The sequence below is a fragment of the Sitophilus oryzae genome, unplaced genomic scaffold (assembly GCF_002938485.1).
Source record: "Sitophilus oryzae breed Bouriz unplaced genomic scaffold, Soryzae_2.0 scaffold_178_pilon_pilon, whole genome shotgun sequence".
Taxonomy (NCBI): domain Eukaryota; kingdom Metazoa; phylum Arthropoda; class Insecta; order Coleoptera; family Curculionidae; genus Sitophilus; species Sitophilus oryzae.
Genome location: NW_022146490.1, coordinates 103,326 through 121,920, shown reverse-complemented (window position 1 = coordinate 121,920; position 18,595 = coordinate 103,326). Strand labels below are relative to the sequence as shown.

The 18,595-nt window shown below is 31.1% G+C and overlaps 1 protein-coding gene across 1 annotated transcript in view; it reads right to left on the bottom strand.

The window, feature by feature from the left end:
* The window catches only part of LOC115882617 (acid sphingomyelinase-like phosphodiesterase 3b), a 185,960-nt gene that overhangs the window by 166,089 nt on the left and 1,276 nt on the right, over positions 1 to 18,595 (bottom strand). Inside the window, exon 2 of the mRNA XM_030900810.1 lies at positions 13,635 to 13,803. Within this exon, the coding sequence (XP_030756670.1) occupies positions 13,635 to 13,684 (50 nt within the window). The 5' untranslated portion in view covers positions 13,685 to 13,803. The remainder of the gene's footprint in view (positions 1 to 13,634; positions 13,804 to 18,595) is intronic.

Genomic DNA, 18,595 nt, shown 5'->3' with positions numbered 1-18,595 from the left:
ACGGTGTTTTATTTTATTTGTTGACCTATTAAGTTTTTTTTTAAGAGAAAAATGAGGCGATCATTATAGTTGTTTATTTTGCTTGTTTTTAGGGTATGTCAAGATTTGAGAATATATTTATTTGAAGTAAACTTTTTTACTGTTTCTATAAAATCAAACTACAAAATTATACTAAATAAGGCCATTAGTTTTCCGTAGAGTTGATCTCCAAAAGAAAAGTTTGTTAGCATTTCTATTTTATGTAACATTGTTGCTTGCTAATATTATACAGAGTGGTACGAATTGTATTTGGGAAACTTCAGCAGCATATTATGCAGATAAAAATAAGTAAATAAGTTTAAAAAGTATAAATGTATGACCTAAAATGGCTTCGTTTAGGAGATACAGGGTGTAGAAGTTTCATTTTTAATTAGATTTTTTCTCAATAATTTATGAACTAACTTGTCAATAATGACATGTATTGACTATTTCCATTCTAAATATCTTGAGAACGGTTGCTCGTAGAAAATTTGGCCTAGAGACATTTTTTACGTAAAAAATTACAGAAATGTACATTTTTCACTCAGTAGTTTTATACGGGTACGGATAAAAAGTTATTACTTTTCAAAACAGTTAAAACACATGTAGGTGGCGCCCCCTACAAATATCAGTCATATTGACATCAAAATCAAATTTCTCATGTCACAACCAATTTTCATTCAAATATTGACGTTACTTCAGAAATTATTTAGAAAAAATCAAAATAAAAATGAAACTGCACCCTGTATCTTCGAAACTAAGCATTTTAGGACATAAATTTATATGAAATTTATTACTTATCTCTATTTGCAGAATATGCTGCCGAAGTTTCCGGAATACAGTTCGGAGTAGATAAAAAACTACTACTTATCCCATGTTGAGTTTAATATAAAAATTTTATACTTGTACCATTACATCACAAATGTAAACCAATTAAATTTTCTTCACTTTACCTTTTTTTATTCCTATCTAAAACAAATTATATTATTTATTTCAAAAACTGCTTCTCATTCCAAACTCAATTTACTAAGCCTTAAGGTATTGTTTTACTTATATAATGTTGCCATATAAACTTTCCTTTACTATCTATTAAATTGTATCGGTTAAAGTTTGTCCGGAAAGAAAAAGCCAATGGCGTTCCAAACCTCCAGAGGAAAACTAGATTATATAAGGGCTGTATTACGCTCATTTCGGTTTTGCGAGTTGCGAAGTTGCGGCACAACTTCTCTTCTAAGTCAAAGAAACGACCAACTCACACAAAACAAGCGAGGGAACGGCAAAACTGTCGATAATAGCTGTTGGAAGGCGTCTACTTTAATTCCAACTCGCCATAAATTAACTTTTCCTAATTTTGGTTAGGCGAAAATTAACTGGATTGGCTGGTAAAAAGCCAAAGCTTTATGATTCGTCCATTATATTTTTGAGCGTAGTAAAAAGTTCGTATAATTGTATGTCTTAAAATGCTTAGTTTCGGAGAACTTTCGGTGTAGAACTTTCATTTTTATATCAATTTTTTCCAAATAATGTCTGAAGGAAAGTTAATATTTGGATGAAAATTTGTGGTCTTGGAGTTTCTTGACATGAGCAATTTTATTTTGATGTCAATATGACTCCTGCTTGTAGAGGGCACCACCTACATATTTCGTTTTGAAGAATATTAACTTTTCGTCCGTACCTGGTATAAAACTACTGAGTAAAAAAATATACATTAACCACATAAAAAAGAGCTCTTTGTAAAAGTCGCTACGACTAATGGTTCTCGAGATATTAGGACTCGAAATTATCAATAACTGTAGTCATTGACATGTATATTAAACATGACTAAATAATTACTAGACTGAAATTATAAATTTGAAATGTTTTTGTACCAAAAATTCAACAGAAACTGTTTTATCATCATTTTTTCGAAGAAAAATTTATGATTAATTTAAAAAAAAAATTCTCAAATTTATTATTTCAGTCAAATAACTGTCTACTCAAGATGTGTATTTTTGTCAGTAATGACATGTATTGACTATTTCCATTCTAAATATCTTGAGAACGGTTGCTCGTAGCGATTTTTACCAAGAGACATCTTTTATATAAAAAATTACGGAAATATACAGGGTCCGGCAATAGTGCGTCGGGCATCTGTAGCCCCTAGAATAAAAAACTTGAGAATTTTGTTTAAGTGCAAATCTAAAGTATGTACCAGGATGTATTTCAGGAAAATATTTTAACTTCTATAGGGTGGCTCAAAAAAGTGTGAGTGGACCTGGATGATTTTTTTTAAATGGAACACCCTGTATATTATTGCATTTTTGGCTTCCCTTTCAGATCACTTTACTAACCCTAAGATATGAATAAATACATTTCGATAGTTTCAGAGATATTAAAAAATAAATCAAAAATATATATTTTTCAGCCCTTCTTATAAAAAAATATTAGAAATACAAGAACTGTTCTGAAATCAAAACTATACTAAGCATTTACTTTAGATGGTCTGTACTTACTTTGCTATAAATATGAAAATCTTAAATTATACAGGATGTTCAAAATTCTACGCCAAACTTTCTAAAATATAAAATAATTTTTCTTCGTTTTTTTAAACGGAACACCCTGTATATTATTTTTTCAATAGATGGAGAATTAAAAAATGAACATTTTTTGCATTTAAAGTATTTCAAAATGTTTAACGGTTTCGCAGATATTTGCGGTTTTATATTTCATATGGCATTTTCCACAGTAAATTTTTATCAAAGCCACCCAATGATTTTTCTCTCGTATTTTACCATTGAAAGCGCCATATGAAATAATACTGCGTGTATCTGCGGAACCGTTAAAAATTTTGAAATACTCTAACTACAAAAAATGTTTATCTTTAAACTCTCCATTTAATAAAAAAATAATATACAGGGTGTTCCATTTAAAGAAACAAAGAAAAATTATTTTATATTTTAGAAAGTTTGGCGTTGAATATTGAACATCCTGTATGATTTACGACTACCATATTTATAGCAAAGTAAGAACAGGCCATCTAAAGTAAATACCTCATATAGTTTTGATTTCAGAATAGTTCTTGTATTTTTAATAATTTTTTTAAGAAGGGCTGAAAAATATATATTTTTGATTTATTTTTTAATATCTCTGAAACTATCTAAATATATTTATTCATATCTTAGGGTTATGTAAAGTGATCTGAAAGGAAGCCAAAAATGCAATAATATACAGGGTGTTTCATTTAAAAAAAATCATCCAGGTCCACTCACACTTTTTTGAGCCACCCTATAGAAGTTAAAATATTTTCCTGAAATACATCCTAGTACATACTTTAGGTTTGCACTTAAACAAAGTAGTTTTTTGCACTTCTCAAGTTTTTTATTCTAGGAGCTACAGATGCCCGGCGCACTATTGCCGGATCCTGTATAATATTTTTTTTACCCAGCAGTTTTATACAGGTAGGTACGGACGAAAAGTTATTACTCTTTAAAAGATTTAAAACGCATGTAGGTGGCGCCCCCCCCGCAAATAGGAGTCATATTGACATCAAAATCAAATTTCTCAAATCAAAAAACTCCCAGACGCGAATTTTCATGTAAATATAGACGGTACTTCAGAAATTATTTGGAAAAAATCTAAATAAAAATGAAACTTCTACACCCTGTATCTCCAAAACAAAGCATTTTAAGACACACATTTATATGAACTTTTCTACTTATTTTTATCTCCAGAATATGCTGCCGAAGTTTCCGGAATACAGTTCGGACTACCCTGTATATAAAATTTGAAAAGAAATAAAACTGTTAATTTATTTTTTAATTATATTTTTAATATTAATTAAAAGATAAAAATTGCTCTTCCATGGAAACCAAATTAATCCATTACAAAACATACAAAAATATTTTGATTTTCAATTAATAATAAATAACAAAAGAGCATCCGTTTTATAATAATTAAAATACAAAATTAATTGAATCGTGGGACGATTTAAATATTCATATTTGACAACGGAAACACCCTTATTCGCCAAGCTCTGGACAGAGAGTATATGCCATATTAATCGCCAACCTCAACAGAGAAGGCGTCTAGGAGGAGGAGGAGGAGGTGATCGGTGGAGCATAACATAAAGTGGCTTGGATTTTCTACTAGGAACCGTACTACAAATCGCCGTTTCTACATCTAGCAACAACATTATCTTTATATATTATCGGTTATGTCAAACATACTAAAGGTAGCTTCCGCAATACACATTTTTACGTTTGACTACATTTGTATTACGCTCAGTAGTTTCAGGATGTAAATTATTTCACACTTGATAACGGTCAGAGACTCATCTGACCGAAACGTTGTGTAAAATAACAAAATTAAAGCCAATGTCAGATCGTAAAGTTATTATATTTCATTAACTCATTATCTGCCACTTTCAAGTCAGGGCAAGTTATTGCGCTCTATACTCTTATATCGCTATACCCAAGTCATATTTCATAATTTTAATTCTGAACACATTTTAGAGCAATCATTCTGCGAAAAACTTATATCGCCACTCATTAAATTCTTTAATGTCTACTAACTTTCCAGAGAGGACGATATTACTAGCCCTTTCTTTTCTCTTTAATTTCACAACGATCGTTTTAACTGTTTATCTTCGGCCTCAGCGTGACAAGTAAAATTTTTACGGCCTTAATAAAAACGCAGTCGCCTTTGCAACGAAAACGATATTCGGTAAACGGGTCGCTTCTGATAAAACTTTTTCTGTTGGAAATGCACGGAAAAGAGAAAATTGCCATCGATGTTCGGTCGAAGAACAATGCAATTTCTTTGTGTTTTTGCATTTCTAAATTCAATAGCGTCTTTGTTTCAGCGTTAGAGCAAATGAAAGTCTGTATTTGACAAGGGGATAGTGAAAATAAATAGAATTTTCAGATTTGTAAAAATATTTATTTTCGTTTTTTTTAGTTCGCGGACATAAATAGATCGTTGTTGTTTTAAAAACTAGTAGAGCGTGATATTTTTATGCATTTTTAATTGAAATTCTATGTTTTTATTTTTGTTTAATTGCAATTTTTTAATTTAGTTTTTGTTTATATGTTATGTATTTTTCTAAATAGCTTTTCGATATTTTATGGAATAGAATGGTATATTAAAATGATCTAAAAAATAAAAGAAAAGTGTATTTGTTTTCGACAGTCTGTATTTTTGAATTTATACTAGCCGTAATTTGTATATACCGGGTGCGACTCAAAAGTGGTTTACCCCTATAACTTTGTTATTTTTTCAGATAAAAAACGAGATTTGGTTTGTTAGTATATAACATAATTTAGGACTGATTGACGCATTCAATTGTTTTTGTTCACTTCCCGTTTCACCGGAAATGACTACAACTTTTGATTTTTAAATAGCACCCTCGGTATATTTCTACTTTATTCGATAGAAAATGACTCTCTGATTAGAATGACAAATCAAATATCAACTTTTTACAGTTTTGAATATGGTTTATGTGGAATTATAACATGCGGTTCATAACGACAATTTGACTCGAAATACCAAGTGTGTGGTAGCAAATTATTCGTAAAATAGCTATTTATGTAAAAAGTAGCGAAATGAATGTGTTTTAAGCACGGGACGCAAAATTGTCGGGCAAGTTTTTGGACAATGCGTCGAGTGATTAAAACACTCTTTTCGCCACGAATTTCATATAAGATTTTTTGTGAAAGCGGATAATTTGAGATCTTCATGCTATTATTATTATTTATTTTTAAACATTTTTTAAAATGTTCTAGTAATCGGCTTCTAAGGCATTGTTTATGCATTGTTTAAAGACTAAGCTCTGTCAGGTTCAAACGTCGCCGTATTTTCTACAAAGTTTTGTGAAAAAATGAGTCATAATGACGAGTCTTTGGATATTCAACAAGCTGCTGAAACTGCGCTATCCACGTTAGTGCCCGAGAAGTCGAAAAACTTATACGAGACCACCTATAACAACTTTGAAACATGGGTCATCTGGTTAACTACTAACTGTTTTGAAAACAGCTCTGGCACACTAAATTGTAATTTAAAATGCGATTTTTTTTCGAAGGGAAAATGGCAAAGGTTTCATTGAGCATTGTGACACCTGAAGTTTCCTTATGATGTCCGTTTTAAGTGTCCAGATTTCGGATGCATATGTCATCACTGGTAGTACACATTGATCGAATATTTTCTTCTTTATATAAAGTGGCATTCTAGATTTGAATATGACTGAGTTTCTTCCATAAGTACCATGTTATCATTTTAGTTTGACCCACTTTTAAAAGCTTATAACTTCTTTGTTTGTCGGGTTAAAGCAGTCATTCAAAAAACATGTTGTAGCAGTTTCAGCCAAGTTTTTGCGAGTGTTGTCAAAAATGACAGTAGGTGTCACATGTCAGATTTTTAAAACTAAAAAAAACTTTTTAAATGGGACACCCTGTATATTAGTAGCGCATTAGATAGTCCCCTTTTCTCCGAATTCAAAAATGTATCACACATTAACATTATAAACGTCATATTATGAAAAACCTGTAGAAAATATTTCGAAAATGCATCGAAAAAGGTGGTCATGTAGAGCAATATAGATTATGAAAATGAATAACATATAACTGTTTTTAATTCTATAGCTAGTTATTGTTCGTTAATGTGTTGTGCTACATTGATAAGGCAAACTAACAAACATAATTTGGAAACAAAACCATTTATAACTATCTTGATTCTTTTAATTACCTAATTGTTTTTACATGCTTTTGCCAATCTTGAATGAAATTAAGAAGCAGAATGCACATGTGTGATACATTTTTGAATTCGGAGAAAAGGCGACTATCAAATGCGCTACTAATATACAGGGTGTCCCATTTAAAAAGTTTTTTTTAGTTTCAAAAATCTGACATGTGAGACCTACTGTCATTTTTGACAACACTCGCAAAAACTTGGCTGAAACTGCTAGAACATGCTTTTAGAATGAATGCTTTAACCCAACAAACGAAAAAGTTATAAGCTTTTGAAAGTGGGTCAAACTAAAATGATAACCCGGTACTTCATGCTAATTTAATTCTTCTGTTGATTTGTGGTAGCAGTGATCCTGAGCATACGACAAGAGACCCAGGTAATAGATGGCATTCACAGAGTCAAATCCCTCAAGTGGCAATGAGCAGGACACCTGGCAAGAAGGACGGACAACAGATGAACCACAAAAATTACAGCATGGTGCCCACGAGGAATTAAGAGACCTAGAAGAAGACCAAATCTCAGATGGGATGATGATATTAGCATAGCCAACAACTGAAAACAATGGGCCCAACTACAAAGAGAGTATTTAAATATGTGAGGGGGCCTACATCATAATTGGAAATGGTTGAATAAGCTGAAAATTATGATGATGATGATGATAATAATTTTTATCATGTCTAAAAATAGCTAACTGGCTTTCAAAAACTTCAAAATGATAGTTTAACGTGAAACTACAAATACGAAAAAACACTAAGAAAAAATAGAAAGCAAATCCTGTTAACCTGAAAATCGATTATCAACAGAAATCAAACGCGGATTTGACCGGATAACTTCAAAGATTACCGCGCTAATCTGGTTATTTATCGCCAATCGAGTGATAATTACGGCCAGTCCAAATATTCGTAACGATAACCAAAACGGCGTGGTCAAAATTAGCAGCGTTTATAGTTTCATCGCACGAATTTTCCTCATGTTAGCTACAGATGTGGCCTAAACACGAAATTTTAACTGAATAGTCCAAGAAAATAAGCCTTCAAATACGAAGTTCTGGTAAAAACTTGAATTTTAAAAATTACTAAGTTATTTTGATAGATCTAAAAAAGAAATTCGAAAGATTTTTTTGGGGCGAAATAAATATGTAAAATTATTTTTCCAAATTTTGGAGAAACGGTAAAAAGTAGTAGAGGTTTCAATTCCACATAAAAATGGTCTTTTTTCTTTTTTTGCTCCAATCAAAATTAACCGAGATATAGTGTCTAGAAGCTAGGACACAACTTTTATTGAAACATTTTTTTCAAAAGACCTTACTGTGTTTCTCTAAAATTTGGAAAAAACACCTTATTTATATTTTTCATCTCTTCTCGGGGTGAATTTCAAAAAAAATCTTAATTGAAACTTATAATTTTTCAAACAAAGTGAATAAAATTGTCAAATATATGAATTTTTCAGCAACTTATATGTATATTTTTTTAAATTTCCACTATCATCCTTTAGATTCTAGCCACTCTATCTCAGTTAATCTTGATCTGAGAAAAAAAAGTATAGAGATCATTTCTATGTAAAATTTGACGCTAATTGCCCTTTTTTTCTAGTTCTTACCGTTTCTCCGAAATTTTGAAAATATAAATTTATTTATTTATTTCACGCCTTCCGGTGGATGAATTTAAAAAAATCTTTCACAATTCGTTTTTAGATCTTTCAAAGTAACTTATATCAAAAATTCAAGTTTTTACCAAAGCTTCGTAGTTAAAAGCCTATTTTCTTGGACTATGAAATGGGAAATTTGAAACATCGCATCGGTTTAAATGAGATTTGGGTTGCCTATATTTTGCTAAGTGTTTTACCATTTGACTTTCACAAAAATCAAAAAAAAAACGGGAAGGGTAAAAACTACCCCCACCCCAATTAATTAACGTTCGAATTTATTTTTGATTGATGCCCTCTAACGAACAAACGAAGCACTTTTGTATAGAAGTAAATTGTGACCAATTAACTTATTTTGATTAAAAAAAATACGTAGTTCTTCTATGTCCACGAAATATTGGAACACCCTGTATATTTTGTAGGTCTGCTTTGGAAAAAAAATTCTCAAATTTTTTTTCTCAGAAATTATGCGATGGGGCGTTCTTTTACAAGAGACAAAAAAATGTAGCAAATACTAGAAGGGTCATTTTATGAAAAAAATTATTGGTCGGTGATCTTGGAAAATATTTCTACTAAAGTTTATAAAAGGGGGTAGTTTCACTCTCCCCGTATTTTTTCTTGATTTTTGTGAAAGTGAAATGATAAAGCCCTCAGCTAAACATATTTTGCATTTTTTTGCAGCACCCCAAATTTTATTAAATTCGGTTCTTAAAATATCATAAAAATATAATATTCATATTGGGATGAAAATTGGTGTTTGAATTTTTTTTGACATGAGAAATTTGATTTTGATGTCAATATGACTCTTACTTGTAGAGGGCGCCACCTACATATATTTTTAACTGGTTTGAAGATTAATAACTTTTCGTCCGTACCTGCGTAAATTTAGCTATTAGTACTAAAACTACTAGTACTACAAGTTTAAAAATATAAATTTGCGAGTTTTTTACGCAAAAAAGGTCTTTTGATAGAAAACCCTACTAGTAATGGTTCTCCCGCTAGATGGCGTAGAGCGTCTAGCACTCTCGCCATAGTAATACGTTTTGTACTCAAATGCTATTCTTTTCTTTTCGTTGGTCAGATCGAGGGTTACAGCAAAGTCGGCCTGACGATGGAGAAAAATCTCCGAAACCGGTCGTCGAATGGCTGTTCCCTTCGGTCTGATGAACTTAATGCAGAGAATAAGCATATATGTAGGGTTTTTTGGTCCCTTTGTCCGCTACTCGTATTTTGTTTCTTTAAATAACTATCTACTCAACATGTTTATTTTTTATTAGGGATGTCGCAAAAATAAAATAAATCGATATTTTGAATCGATTCAAGATCGGACATAACAAGATCGATCCAGAAAAAAATCGGTAACAAAAGATCGATCTTATTAAATATCGATATTCGATTCTGAATGTATTGGTGTACTGGTATAATAAAAATACGATATAATCATAAAAAAATTAGATACATAATAATCGTAAAACCGTTTATTAACACATTTAAAATTGAAATTGAATAACAGTCATCCCGAACTGAATCAGAAACACCCACAAACCGAGACATACTTGTAAAAATTAAAAATACTATGACAATGTTAAAATATAATTATTCGGCTTTTTGCATGCTTATGATGATTTTGACACAGAATATGTACCGGTAAATTCTGTAATTTTGATATATCAGTCGGTTGGAAAGAAGCTAATATCAAAAAATATTCTGTTATCTGAAATATAAAAATATGGGAATCACCGACAAAAATCTGACACCTAATATCAAAGTGGTAAAGAGACATCGGCGCATGCGGTAGCGAGCACTTACACTTAATTTCTCATTGCTAGATGGCGGAATTTTGGAGTTGTTATTAGAAATGCACCGGAATCAAATATTCAAGCAAAACTAAAGTGTTTTTTTTATTCTAACAAATAAATAAACCTGTAAAAATGTATAAATAAAATCGATCTTCGATTTTGAAAAAAAATCGATTCTACCAAAAGATCGTTTGATAAAAATCGATCGATTTTAATCGACATTTTCGGCAAAGAGATCGATCTTCGATTAAAATCGATTCGAATCGTGCATCCCTATTTTTTATCAATAATGACATGTATTGATTATTTCCATTCTAAGTATCTTGAGAACGGTTGCGCGTAGCGATTTTTACCAAGAGACATTTTTTACGTAGAAAATCACGAAAATGTATATTTTTTCACCTAGTAGTTTTATACAGGACGAAAAGTTATTACTCTTCAAAACAGTCAAAACAGATGTAGGTGGCGCCCCCTACAAATAGGAGTCATATTGGCATCAAAATCAAATTTCTCATACCAAAAAACTCCCAGACATCAATTTTCTTCTAAAAATTGACGTTACTTCAGAAATTATTTCGAAAAAATATACTGCCGAAGTTTCCGGAATACAGTTCGGACCACCCTGTAATTTATTTTAATCGAACGTTTTAGCGCAAAAAATAAAAATAACTAAAGCCTGCTAATAAATAATAACATTGTATCAAAGGTCTATATTATATGTAAAGTAAAGTTAGAAATTGATATGGGTAAATTATTTCTTCAATAAACAAATTACTTTTGTTTCTGTATGATAGTTCCATTATGGCACTTTCAGTTTCGAACCGAACTTCTCTGCTAGCATTTTAACTAGTTACGTCGGGAAAGTACCAACAAACTGGCAGGCAGACTCTTTCATAAAGTTTTTCAACTTGCAGGTGAAGTTTAATAAGCAGTTTAAGAAAGTTTTAATGACAGGAAAAGCGGAATTACGTCCCAAATTCTACACGCCATAAGTATATATCAATATTTACAACGAAAAAAGAGCGGAAGGCGGTGAAAGTTTCGATAGAGTTGAAAATTAATATCTCGACTTCCAAGTCACTTTTAAGTTTATATATTGGTAAAGCGTTTTTAGACATGTTATCGTAAGGTAAAGAATTTTTCTAAATTTGCGCAATAAACTAAAATAAACTTTTTTTAAAATGTCAAAAAATACATATTTTATTTCTGTCTGAGTAGTATTCAAAGAGTATAAAAATATAGTTTATTCAAAAAATGCCTATTGGTATTTGGCACCTGTAAGAAAACCTACAAAATAAAATAGTTATTTTTTGTAAGCACTGCTTCGTTAATCCAACGGAGACTAATTACCTATTTAGTGTGCATTCACCAATTAATGGAATACTTAAATCACGGCATATAAATCACACGGCAGGCCGACTCACTTTGGCGGGACCGCTACGCGCATATCCTTGCGCACGCCGTCATTATGTGTGCCAGCAACAGAAATTAACCAGTGTCGTAGTCAGTCGTAGTCTTTGTCATCGACAACATACAGTTACAGCAGCTTTGAGTCAGTAGCGTGCGGCTTAATTTATTTCATTCTTTTTTTGAGTGATATATTTTGTTTTTTTAGTTTTATTGTGTGATACATTTGGTTTTTGTAATTTAGTAGTACAATGGAAGTCCGAAATTCTTTTAGTTTTAATACTCAATCATTGTCTACGGCATTCAAAGTAATTTTTATTATTCGGTATCCTGCAAAATGACAAACGAGATTCATTTTGTAAATTACTGTTTTTCTGGTTATCCGTATCTGTTTTTAATTTTTATGGATAGCTAGCTCATGACAATTCAGAAAGAAAAGAACAGAGGTCTCGTTGTTTTTTATGAGGTCTGCCGTTTTTAATAAGATTCATTTTGGCAATTTTCAGTACCCGTGTGTAATATTCGGACACAAAGTTTTTTAAATGTTCTTCTAAACTAGATGAATTTATCCTGGATGGGAATAATGATAGGTTTACAAGATATTGGAATTACAAGATGAAGTTGTCGTACCAGATTTTTATGAGTGCAACTGTACACTGAAATCTCGCGACAAGCTTTTATATAATATAAAATTGTGTAATGACGTTATAAGTTCATAATAAAAGTTTTAAAGAAAAAGTTTATTTTTTTCTTTTTAATGTATTTAAATAAAAGCTTGTTTTTAAAAAGGTTTTTTTCTCAGTTTTTTTCTCAACACTTAAACTCAATTCTTTTTCTTAAATAACTTCCTATGGGCATCCTAATAATATGTATATCGATTTTCATTAAAAAAGGAGAACTCAAAAAAACGACAGCTGTCAAATTTAACAGTTCAAATGTGAGACAAATAAAATGAAAACCGACTATGAGGTAGGGAGCATCCAATATATCGATTTTTATCAAAATCGGACAACTTTGAGATTTTTTTGACAGCTGTCAAATTTGACAGCTCAATTTTTGTTTCTTTCGTTTTAACCCATGGCCATCCTATATATAGATTTTTATCAAAATCGGACAACTTTGAAATTTTTCTGACAGCTGTCAAATTTGACAGCTCAATTTTTATCTTTCATTTTAGCCCATGGCCATCCTATATATCGATTTTTATCAAAATCGGACAACTATGACATTTTTTTGAGAGCTGTCAAATTTGACGGCGTATATTTTTGTCCCGGAAAAGTATATATAGCCAAACATTTATATTAAAATTCATCAGTTACTTGTTTTCCTTTAGCTGATTTGTTAATTTGTTCAATTTGAAAATTAACAAAATTTGCTATGTCCATTGATGGACATAATTTCTACGTAGCCTCTTTAGATTGTTCAATAGATATTTTATTGGGTATTTCTTTAATTCTTGTTTGTAACTCCTGGCAAGTTTTTTAATTTTAATTGTCTATTCTCTACTGTTAAATGTTTAATTGATTTATTCATTTTTACTTTTCGATGAGTACGCGTGGTTAACGATTCATTTGTTTAGATAAAAGTATTGTGTAAATAAGATTCAGTTTCAGTCAATTACAGTATTTTTTTTAATACGACCCTGTCTATCAATAGTTTATTTTTTGGGAAATTTTTTGATACGTTTTAATCCGGCCCTTAATCGGCACCCATAATGGTGTTTTCAAGGTCAAATTTTATAGAAATTTTAAACAACGGAATCTGGGCAGAGTTAGCCTGTCGTGTGATTTATATGCCGTGATTAAATGATCCTGATTTTATGAGAATATGTTAAAAACAGTGTTTACAAAACTCGACCAACTATTGTCGACAACATGTTCGATATAAACTACCGTTCTCCTTGGAGCTTCCGCGGCGTATGAGAGGCGCCACCCTGTACAACTAATGAATGAATTCAAGTAATTTTTTCCTAATATATTTCGTATTATTTACTAAAAGATGAAATTTATTGACAAACAAGTAATAAGATATGTTCTCTACACTCACCCTGTCCACAGAACGAACTCTACATTGTCGTTCTGTCTGGTCATCATCATTTTGGACGCCGATTCTATGAGTTCCCATGTCGCGTCGCAGCTATAGTCGCCGTAGGGTCCTAAGGGCTTCCTTTGTGCCCTAGATCCCGAACTGCCGTCGTAGTCCGGCCTCCAACAACCTATTAAATATACAGCGGAATAAATAAATTAACAGGAACAAGTGATGGCATTAGTGTAACACTTGGGGCTACACGATGGTATTGTAGAGCTTAATGTTTGATTAAATGCACTGGATAATATTTGGAAAAACTATAAAAAATATAAAGAAAATAGCAACTGTTAAAATTGCCTTATATCTATCAAAAATAGTAGATAAAATAGTAGTTTAACCGCAAGAGTAGATTAAATGATACTTTAACAGCGAGGATAGGTTAAAAACTTTATTTCTTCTCGCATTTTTTTTAATTGCTTCCATTTTTGAAAATTTTTGTATTCCTTTTCACAAGATATTCGGGATTTAAATGGAAGTAGTTTGAATATGGCGTTTGTCGCCTCAACCTGAATGTCTGCTGGTAATTTACTTATTTCGTTTTGAGCCATTTCTGGCTCCAATTCAATCAGCAATCGAAACGAAAAAGAATTAAAAAATATTGACTCAAAACTGACAAGTAAAGAGACAGTTTATATTTTTTTTGTCAAATTACATAGAAACCAACGCCAACCCAGCACAATATTTTTTCTACTCGTAATACATTCCTTGAAATATTAATTTCTGAATATTTTTTAAAACGTAACTCGCTAAGGAAAAAAGTATTATTTTATACACGACGATAAAATTGCATTATCGTATCCCGAAATTAATTCACCCGCGATTTCATCGCTCGTGAATTAATATTTTCGGTCGACGATAAAATACCATTTTATCGTTTTGTATAAAAAATAACTATTAAGTTATAGAATATTTATAAAATATAAATGTGGTACGGAATACCCTACGCGCCCGGTCGTGTGATTCTAAAGTACGCGGCTGCCCGAGGGTTCATCAGGTGAATTAAAAGATTAAAAAAAAATATATTTTAATTCAAAAGATTAATTTTTACAGGATTAATTGGTATGAACTTTATAGCAGATTTATATGACGGTATTCTTCAAAATTTCTATAAAACTGCATCTGTCGACACAAAAAAACAGCGAGGGACATACTTTTACCAAATGAAAGCATAAAAAACGAAATAGAAGAATAGAAAAGTCGAATCGCATCCGAATCGTGATGCAAATCGCTTAAACTACCGAATTCTTGCTGACCTTTCCTGCTGGATATTTCCAGCATCTTTTTTTCCGATTAAAATTCCTGACAATTCAACTTCTTTTGTGATCGACTGATTTATTGAGAATCGGCGAATATCTCTGGGAGATATTTTATATATAGTCGTGTAAGAAAAGAGCATTGTAAAGGCAAATTACTTGACATAGGTTTTATATAATAACCAAATATGTTTTTTTCTTTAACAGCAGAATCAAGAAAGACAAGAATCAGCGAATATAAATAACTGAGATATATTCTGTCAGTCATTTTCAAACAAAAAAAAAGTTATTTGGCTCTGTATTTATCAATTGCTTTGTCTTTTAAGATAGTGTCGTTGAGTTAATGTGATATGATTATTAATTAGAAATATATAAAGTTATTATTTCCATCAACAAAACTCACCTCTATAACAGCACTTAAGGGACATAAAGGGCCATTATTACCGCTTTCCCGTTCAAAATATTCTAATAAGGTTGCGGTAAGTTTTTTGCAACGGCTATTAAGCTATCTTGTACACTTCGCACTAAAAGAGTTTCTAAAAAGAATATATTCGACTGCAAGGTCTGCTAGTAAAATTTTTTAAAGTATCACAACACAATTAATTTAAACCAAAACTCGTAATACAAAACTAAAGTGTCAAAACTAATGACAATGTTCGGAAATAAATAAATAAATGTGGCAACTTGACATTTTTTACAGCAGAGCTACCACCTGAATCCGCAGCGGGAAATTTAAATTCCAGTTAGGCAGCCGGACGCGGAATACCGGGTGCATCTGAAAAGTGGCTCACCCCTACAACTTTTTTATTTTTTCAGATAGAAAACGAGAATTTGTATGTTAATATTTTGATATCGTATGGCATAAATTAGGATTTATTGACGTGTTCAATTATTTTTGGTGACTTCCTGTTTCACCGGAAATGACTACACCTTTTGATTTTTAAATGGCACCCTCGGTATATTTTTAACTTTATTCGATAGAAAATGACACTCTGAATAGAGTGACGACTTATGTTAACTTTGACATTTTCGCATATGGTTTATTTGAAATTGTAACGTGCGGTTCATAACGACAATTTGACTCGAAATACCAAGTGTGTGGTACCAAATTATTCGTAAAAAATGCTTTTTTCAAATATGCTAACGAGCCACACTTGTTCAATTTGAAAAAATTGAGATAATATTAAAACTAAGATTTAGGCATCTGTTAACGGGCCTGTACAAGTAACGAAAAACATTTGGCGATCCAATTTATTTCTCCAAGGGTTCTTACGTATTAAAAATTAGTGATTTTAACACAGCCATGCTAGATTGAAATTTAAAGTACGATTTTTTTGCAGGAAAAATGTCAGAAGCTGACATATAAAATGTCATTTTACTCGTAGTGTTATTTTCTACCGAATAAAGTAAAAATATACCAAGGGTGCCCTTTAAAAATAAAAAGTTATGGTCATTTGCGGTGAAACAGGAAGTGAACAAAAACAGTTGAATACGTCAATCAATCCTAATTTATGTCATATATTAACATTCTAAATCTCGTTTTTTTTATCTGAAAAAATAAAAAAGTTATAGGGGTGAGCTAATTTTGAGACGCACCTGGTATTATAGAATATACATGATATATACATGGCGCAATATTGTGCCCCAATATTTCAACTGGAACATCTTGTATTATGACATAAGTAACGTAGTTTCTGTTTATTTTTATATTTTCATAAACTATTTTTTCAAAAAAAAGAAACAGTATTAAGCAAAATTTTGAATTTTTTTATAATATTCAGGTAAACTACAAGATAAAAATAGAAACCTTAATAAGCAATATCAATGTAATATCAAATATGTAAAATAAAAACTTTACTAGATTAAGTACGTAGATATAACGTTACTCCGAGGAAATGAACGTTCTAAAGCAAAATTGCCGAGCTCACATAAAAATGTATTTCCTCTATAATCTGGTACATTTTAAATTGGATGAGTCAAGTTTCTATGCTTCCTTTTCATTTTTATCTATGGAATCCTATTAAAGCTAAAATAAGACTGAGGCTTGGGAATGACATGTATTTTAGTTAGAACGTAATTAGAAAAATTTCATGGTAAAACATTTTTCTTCGTTATGAAATTCAGTTTGATTACGTTCTATAATTTATGTTCAACTTGGCTAAAGTCGTTAAGGTTTTTATAATCTTGAGACTTCTATTACATAAAATGATTTAAAGTTTAGGTAATCTTTATATAAAAACGATCTAAGATTATAGGCCAGTCATCAAAATGACAAACAAATAATATTAACAGACATTACATTTGAGGAGCAGACTTACTAAATGCACTTTAACCATTTTTTAAGATTTTCAACGAAACGTGGCATTGCAAACTACATACACAGAGTACAGAGTTACAATATCATGCCAGAAACGACATGTTAAATACATTTTATCCCATTCGAATTAAATGGGGAGAATACCTTAGAGTTTCTGTGTGCTGTATGTCCATTGGCGGTAGACAAATAAACAGAAGTATGTCCTTGTGTGCGGTGGATATACTGTTGCTTGTTTGTCATTGCCAAATGAAGAGATTTTTTTTGAACTACAACTCCTCTATTTTTTGAATAATACTACTTAAAAAAATAAATTAAACTACGATTGGAGACCATGTAGGTAGTTGGGGATACGGACCGTGGTAGCAGAAAACTAAAGAGATATTTCACGTCTAAAGGACCGTCATACCCAAGTAGCAAATTTTATTTTATAAAGGCTGTATAAACAGCTATGTGATAATTTTTATAGGATACCTCAATTCATATAACGTGCTATATGACCGTAATATGATAGCTTTACAACCAAAAAAGGCCCATTTTTATACAACCGTTTAGTAGTATAGAAGTTCTATAAAAAGGGTATACAACTCTTATGCAACTATTTTACATAGCGTTATATATCTATTATAAAACTAGTTTTATTGTGTATTACGTGGTCACATCTAAGAAACAGAACAATAAAAACATTTGATCATTTAGCGAGGTAAAAGAGTATTTTATTTTTTACCGATGAATATTAGGAGCAAATTATATTTTAAGCGTGTCGTAAAATGAATCTAGAGGATGTGGATTGTTAAAAAGGAGACTTTACTCGACGGTGAAAATGGCGGGTAGAGCCAAAAGGTACAACAAATATGTAATATAAAAAATCATTAATAGGGTTTGAAAAGTAGGGAAAATTTTTGTTGCGCCGAAAATTTTACTGGTAGATTAGGTATGTATTTGGCAAAAAATTAAAGCGCTTTAATTTCGATTTAGGTTTACGTATAAATTTAAACAATAAAATAAAATAAAATTTTCAAAAATTCTTGTTTTTAATTTAATTAAACAGTTTATTACTGTATGTGGGAATCTTATCACAAAATAGTTCTCAAAAAAAACATTTTACAATTTATTTTGATGTTTTTAATTTTGCTTCATATAATGGCGGCCATAGGCCATACAAAAATTCTGCCTTAAACATGGCGAATTATAATGCAACCATTTTATTATAAATGAATCCCTTAAATAAGTCTTTGTGGTAAAATAAAACGGTATAAGATAAATATCTATCATTACGCAGAATTTCCAGGCACTATAGAACTATTTTTGACATATTGAGATTTGTGACAAATGGATGTTGGCAAATCTCA